At 36.9% G+C, this 7,810-nt stretch overlaps 1 protein-coding gene across 1 annotated transcript in view; it reads left to right on the top strand.

Moving 5' to 3' along the window:
• LOC103581499 (sodium-coupled monocarboxylate transporter 1-like) overlaps positions 1-3,528 on the top strand; it is a gene marked incomplete at its 5' end in the record, with an annotated part of 20,721 nt that extends 17,193 nt beyond the window's left edge. The window contains 2 exons of the mRNA XM_008563313.1: positions 2,940-3,019; positions 3,403-3,528. Of these exons, the coding sequence (XP_008561535.1) occupies positions 2,940-3,019; positions 3,403-3,528 (206 nt within the window). The remainder of the gene's footprint in view (positions 1-2,939; positions 3,020-3,402) is intronic.
• Positions 3,529-7,810: the final 4,282 nt, after the last annotated feature.

Raw genomic sequence — 7,810 nt, 5'->3', positions numbered from 1 at the left:
ATCTCTGTCTTTTAGGTCTTCTCTATGGATATTTTTTCAATTACTTTTCCAATGATTCTCACAGGAGTGCTCTGGTCCAGTTTTGAGAATAGTCTGTAGGGGAACAAGAGCAGGTAGGAGGCTCCTGCAGTAATCAGGTGAGGGATCACCGTGGCTCGAAGCAGGGTAGGAGTTTGGAGCTGGTGAAAAGTGCTGGGCTCCTGACACCCCCACGTCCCCTTGTGTGTACACATCCACGGCAACCTAACCAGGGGAAGGCTGCACTGCTCTCTTTATCAAATGTGTTATAACTAGTCAGAAATCCTACACATTGTCCAAGTATGTCTGATGTCTTTGCTTTATCCTACAAAGCCACCAGCACTGTGCCACTTTGTAGAATCCTACCATCAATTGTTTTTTGGCACCTTTATAGCACTATCTTTTGAACTTTTGTGACACTTGTATTTATAACTGTAAAGTTTGTAGCTATTTATTATCTCTCAAACAGCTGTTTTAAAGTATTCTGTTTCTGAGTGCAGTCTTTTAACATCAAGGTCAAGGGTTCAGTTCCTAGTACCAGCCAGTCGCCAAAAAAAAAACCCCAAAACAAAAACTAAAGTATTCTCTTTCTTTCATGTTTTTTCTCATAAATAAAATTATCAGCACAGTAGATTTATTCTTTTGTCTGTTTTGTGATATATTTTAAGACAGATTTTTAAAAATTTATGTATTTATTTTTAATTGACATGTGTTGATTGTACATATTTATGGGGGACAGAGTTATATTTCAATACACATATACAACATGTGATGATCAAATCAGGGTGATTAGCATATCCATCATCAAAAAAATTATCATTTCTTTGTGATGAGAGCATTTGAGCTTCTCTTTTCTAGCCATTTGAAAACATACAATAAATTATTGTTATTTATAGATGTTTAGCACTACTGTATACCACTAGAATTTATTTTTCCTATCTAATTTTACTTTTGTATCTGTTAACTAAGCTCTCTCCCTCCCTTTCCTCTAGTAACCACAATTCCACTCTCCACTTCTATAAGCTCAACTTTTTTTTTTTTTGGCTGCCACATATGAGTGAGAACATGCGATATTGATCTTTCTGTGCCTGACTCATTTTACTTAACATAATGTTAAGACAGATTTTAAACTTTTCTTACCAGCCACCCAATTGTTAAGATCTGGAATACTTTTGTTTGTTTATTTATTTTGGCCACTGGCAGGTATGGGAATCCGAACTCTTGACCTGGGTGTTATAACACTGTGCTCTAACCAGCTGCGCTAACCAGACAGCCCTGGAATACATCTAACCAGTCTCCTTGTGCTATTTGGCCTTTGGCTCATGACCCATTTTTTCCTTAAGAAAGTGGGGTGTCAGGGAACTCCCATGGAGTACTCCTTTTTTTCCCTTTAAATGCTGTGATTCTGATAACCATATACAGCTATACCTTTTCTTTTAAAAAGTAACACTCTCCCCAGATGAGTGACATCCAGTAATAAAAAAACACACCAACTTCATTAATTCCATAAATGACTTATTCCTACTGCATAGCAGCAGTGAGCACCTTGATAAAAATCTAGAAACATACACTTCTGATGTTCCTTGGGATATATGTTTTAAAACCTACCATATTTTACTAGAAATCTGCAAGAATTCAGGCCATACAGACTTTGTTGGCATTTCAATTCAACCTAATTCTTTACTATGCACCAGGAGTCTGTTTCTTCAGCAGTAAACTGGGGATAAACATTTTCCTAAGTAAGCCACAAGCTATGAGAGCAGTTATTGTTTCATTCATCTCTGTATCTCCTAGATTCAGATACCTAGAAGAGTCTGTAGTGCACAGTAGACATTCAATAATGTTGAATGAATTAATTTAAAGTTGATCCTATCTCCAGAATAGCAGAGGTTCTCATGATTAAAAGCCTAATATTTGTACTGAAGTGGTGGTTCTCAAACTTTACAGGGCATAAGGATTACCTTGGAAATTCAGTAAAAATCAGGATTCAGTGGCCTCACCCTGGGGGTTCTAATTTGGTTAGTCCAGGCTAGAGTGCAGAAATCTGCATTTTAAGCACATCTTCTAGAATATTTGGATAAAGGTAGTCTGAGGACTACTTTTTGAGGTATGTCCTCAAAGATGTATTTTAAAAAGCATCCTCTGGGCTTGCCCGGTGGTGCACTGCTACAGTGCGCCGCTTGGGAGCGTGGCGGCACTCCCGCCGAGGGTTCGGATCCCACATACAGACCAGTTCCCGCTCACTGGCTGAGCGAGGTGCAGGCGCAGCACCGAGGGTTGCGATCCCGTTGCCGGTCCCAGTCCGGTACGGGCGCGACACTGAGGGTTGCGATCCGTTGCCGGACATGAAAAAAGACAAAAAGGAAAATACCAAACCAAAGGATAATTTTAGGTAAAGCAAAATCTTAGGGAAGAGGATTTGGATCAAACATTAGTGAACACACTGATTTTCATTTAAATAATTTGTTTAACAGTTCATAATTTCCTGCATTTCTTCACACACATATATATTCGTAGCCACCAAACTGAGGAAAGTCAGCTCCACTATCTGAAGCAGGGGTAGATGGCTTGATATTTCACTGGTGGATCATGCTGGATGCTTTTGAGCCAGTTTTCCTACCGGCATTGGGTGGGTGACTCTTTCTCTAGGTGAGCATTAGATGAGGCAGGTGGCTTGTATTTAAGAACCATCTCGTATATATGATGAGACTCATTTATCATAGTGAGAGGCTTGCAGGATCTGAGACTGAATGAGATGAGGGGAATGGTGGGCTAAGTCTTCAGCACTAGGTAAGTTTCTTTTTCTCCTTGTGTTTTGTGAGTGCGTAGAGTTGAATGTGCATACATTAAAAGCCTGTGTGATGGCATGTCACTGTTAAGTTACAGGTATCTTTCTAATAATGTAATGATGTTTTTTTCAGGAGGAAGAAAACAGAATGTAGACCCCAGATTCCTACTAACCAAAGAAGACTTTTTATCCAATTTTGATGTTTTTAAGAAAGTAAGTTGGCTTTTGTTACTTTAACTTAGGAAACTGGGCTATATCACCTGCGTAGGGCACTCATTGGTCCTCAGCTTCTTTCTTGAACAGTGATGGACAAAGAGGGTATTTATCTCATCCTCTGACGATCTGTGTCTGTTCTATATCTTACTATCCTCTCATGAGCTGAATGAGGGTGCTTCAAAAAGTTCATGGGAAAATAGAACCAAAAGGTAATACCAAACTTTCTGTGAACTTTTTGATGACCTGATTTGTTGAATGTGTCTCCCTCAGTAGATTATGAAGCTGGTTTAGAGAAATGAAAACAATAGTAACAATTATTTAGAAGTGAATGAATGAACAGGTTCTTTTTTTCTAACCAGCATGTTAACACTTCCTTTTAGAAGAAGCATGTTCTGAGCTATACATCTCATCCCGTGGAAGATGGTGGAACTGATAATCCTGCCTTCAACCATATTGAATTGAACTTCACAGATCAAAGTGGCAAGGCCAAAGGAACTCGTTTGTGAAGATGCTCTGATATCACATGACCTTCAATAGTGTCTCAGGTTTTATTTTCTATGATCAGGTTTAGGTTTTGTTTGTTTATTTCTTTGTTTTGTTTTTGTCTATCATGAGTGTTTTCAGGGATAAATTTTTATTAAAGCAAAATCCTGACTATCTTTGCTCACGACACCCACTCACTGATGCTGCTCTGGAGTTGAGAGTTTTAGCACTGGTATTTCCCCCTCTCTCTTTTCCTTCAATGGAGCTGTAGCTGTTAAAGTTATGACTACATGTATACCGAAAGGCTAATACACACAAATACACACATACTTAAGGGTCAAAAGCGTCTTAAATTTGGGCGTTATTGAAAATATTTTCCATGCCTTTGATGTTAGCATATGTTTGGAGATTTGTCAAAATCATAATTAATATTGAAAAGAGTTTTTCTCCATCCTACCACATACTCTGTTATCAGGGAGGGGAGAGGTCTATGTTGCCTAGATCTTTGCTTTTTATCCCCCTGTCAGCCCAGGGCACATATTAGCCTTGGCACTGATTCTGGCTCAGGAAGGTGGTGATCCAGAAGCATCCCGTCTGGGGCAGAACAAGGGCCAAATGATCAAGGTCTTCTTGGTGCTGTGCATCTATTCTTATGCCTCTTGGATTGTTTTCTAGAGTTCGTGGCCATTGGCTGCTGGTATTGCCTTTCTTAGACTATGGGTCTTATCCACATTTCTAGTTTCTGACCCACCAACTTTGGTTTTCTTGTGCACTTTACCTGTGCCCGCCTTCCTAAAATTTTTCTTATTGCCCTTGGATATCTTTTGAGACATGTGATGTGAATCACGCCAGCTCAAATCCTGGTTAACCTGATTAACCAGCCTATAAATTGCAAACTCCCATGAGCCTGGTATTGACTAATGTATACTTGATGTAGGTACTTATAGTTTTGGTGATCCAAGAACATTATATTATTAAAAATGATTAAACTTCATGGAGTTAGATGATTACACTTAATGCTACTAAGTTGAACTTTTGAACGTCAACTAATTTGCAATCAATTAAATTAAAAGTACATATGCTTAGAAATCTTGAAATTCTAATATATTCATCCTGTTAAAGAGCTAAATTACATAGGCAAACACTACTTTTTTTATTATTGTTCTGGACTTAATATATGCTTTGTTCCATGTTTTAAAATTTCAAGTAGCAGTCTCAAAGTCACTTAACTGTTTACTTTGTTATGTTCTTAGCTAGGATTTCATCAATAACTTAATTTTTCTGCAGTACCCACTTTAGATGCTATTTATAAGTTTTGTTTAAAACTTTCAATGTTTTTTAAAAAAGATAAGAGAAATATTTAGATACATACAAATGCTTTATAATTAAATAATTTTATGTTTAAATATTCTGATCCATGCTGTTTAGGTAACCGTGCCCTATACACTTAGTGGTTGTTAACTGAAAACATTAAGAAATTAAAAAAATAGGAAGTAGCACTTATCTAAAGCAAAGAGATTTATATAACATTTAAATAAACTATACATATTTATATATTTCTTTGGTGTATAGATTTTTAAAAATCACTTTATTTGTAAACAACTTTCAAATTTTATGAATCTTTCTACAATGTTTTAATGAGCAAGAAAATATAATCTTGTTTGTTTTATGCAAGTGTAATTTGACCTATCATTATTTTAATAATTCTAAATGTGAATGTGTGTAGAGTGTTTCAATTTTGGAAATCAAAATCATGTTATTTAGATCATTTTTCTCTACTGTCAAGGGTTATGCAATGTATTACCAAGAAATATGATATCATTCCTGTCCACTTTCCTCTAGGCAAAGTATATCTTTGTGACATTTAGAACGATAAATGTTTTACTTTTATAAATGCATAGGAGTGCCAGATAGAATTCCTAAGAAAGCAAAATAATATTATTATTAATTTTAAAAAATTAAGATAATTTCTAAATTTGGGGGTAACACCAAGTGGGGTAAATTGTTAATATACTATAATGTAAGTTAAATAATCTGTTGCTCGGAGTAATTTTGAGTCTCAAAAACCCTCATGGGGGAAAGAGCCATGCCAGTTGTCTGTCACTGTCTATTTTGCTCCTGACAAGTTGGATATCCTTGAATTTATTCTTCACCTCCTCTCATGATGGTACACAGCACTAAGCTCCTCCCTACCTCACAGAAATAACCTGGGTGTACAGGATCAGGTTGAGCTCTTTGGCAGAACAGCACTTTACTAACTCAGATAGTTGTGAGCCCTGAAAGAGCCGGTCCTTGGAGATGGGTCCTGAGTGGCTAACTGGGTCCAGAAACTGAATGGAGCCAAGCAGCCATTTGGTAAGTGGAGGTTACACACTTGCCCTGCATCCTCAGAAAAACCACAAGCTAAACACAAGTTGAACTTTGGGGCTTTCACAGTTGTCCGTTCCTGTTTATGCTGCCAGAATCAACTGCTGCTGGATTTTAACAACAACCAGGACAGAATAGGCTTGCATCCCTCATTTACACAGCGGACTGGAGTGGGAACCTGGGCAGGGGCCTTCTCCATGTAAGAGCACTCCTTTCTGTTCTGGCGGAGCACACTTCTGTTCTCTACCAAAGGCTGAGTCTCCCTGGATTGCAAACTGTTTGTCAAATAAAGTCTCCCTTCATCTCCAAATCCTTTGCAGTGAATTTTGTTAACGTAGTGTTACTTAATATTTCAATATAATTGGGAATCAAAGTTTTGAGACAAAGGTCATCAGCCAGTTTATAAAAAAATGAGCTGTTAATTTACACTATCACACATAGAGATAGTGCCTTCTTTAAAAAATGTGTGCCATGGGAATATTAAAATATATTTTGGAATCAGCAGGATTATTTCAACAGGGAGAAGGTAAACTTTAAAGAAAGATTGGTCATATTCACGCCACAAAAAAATGAAAATTGTGTAGGTAAGATCACATCCATCTGTTTAGTTGCGTATGCAGCCATTTTCTCTCCAGACCAGTGGTTCTCAATTTTGCCCTTCAGGGGACATTTGGAAATGTCTGGAAACATTTTTAGTTGTCACCACTGGGGAGGGGTGTTACTGGCACTTAGTGGGGAGAATTAGGGGAGCTATTGAACATGCTACCAGGCAGGGCAGCTCCCCTCCCTCACAACAAAAAATTCTCCAGCCCAAGATGTCAATAGTGTCAAGTTTGATGAACCCTGTCCTGGAGGAGAAGGTTGATTTTCCTGAAGTGACACAATCTGGTTGTGTCTCTTCAGGGAAGTAGTATGACCCTTCTAGCTGAACACTCTCATCTACAAGGGAAGGATGCGATGTTATGATGCAGAATAATGACCATATATTTCACAGCATTTTGAAAATACTAGGAATTGTAGAATTGTGAATAGTTATTTACACAAGTCTTAGAACAATTCAGCTTTTCCACATGGTTTCTAATACTGATACATACCAGAATGAAGGAAATATTATACATGTGAAAGTAACATTTCATAATTTTATTTTATTTATGAAAACCACAGAGAGTATGGTTTTGATGCAGAATAATGACCATATATTTCACAGCATTTTGAAAATACTAGGAATTGTAGAATTGTTAATAGTTATTTACACAAGTCTTAGAACAATTCAGCTTTTCCACATGGTTTCTAATACTGATACATACCAGAATGAAGGAAATATTATAAATGTGAAAGTAACATTTCATAATTTTATTTTATTTATGAAAACCACAGAGAGTATGGTTTTTTTGTTTGTTTCTTTGTTTTTTTAACAACTGAGTGTCCGTGATATAGATACATGGGACAGGGATGGGGTCGAGATGGAGGAAGTAAGTCTCTTGACTGATTCTTTTAGGAAATTCTGAGTTTTTCCATAAAGATTCTTGGTAAGGAGTCAGCTGAGTACATGATGCTTTTACATTTAAGTTTTGTGCCATTGTTTATGAAAAAGCTTGAGAGAGTTAAACATTACAATGTAAAACATGGCTGCAAATCTGATTTTTCAACTTGTTGATTAAACTCTATAAGTGTCTGCAGTTGTTTGGGGGGAATAAATGTGAAATTAAATGGTAATTAATTTTATCAGCCTTTATGGAAAGATATTTCTACCCTATTCTTTCATTATCATTTCTGATCATTCTTTTATCATTTCAATAATTTTAATTATATTTATTACTCTATTATCTGAAATTTTTGGAGTGCTAATTCTTCTATTCACTTGCAAACTTTCCCTCTTGGTGATTTCTTTCCTTATGTAGTTGATCATTTTACCTGGAAATTTACCTTCAGAAGGGG

This window comes from Galeopterus variegatus, unplaced genomic scaffold (genome assembly GCF_000696425.1).
Source record: "Galeopterus variegatus unplaced genomic scaffold, G_variegatus-3.0.2 Scaffold13199, whole genome shotgun sequence".
NCBI lineage: Eukaryota > Metazoa > Chordata > Mammalia > Dermoptera > Cynocephalidae > Galeopterus > Galeopterus variegatus.
Note: the sequence above shows the minus strand (reverse complement) of the source record. Positions and strands in the feature narration are given on the sequence as shown.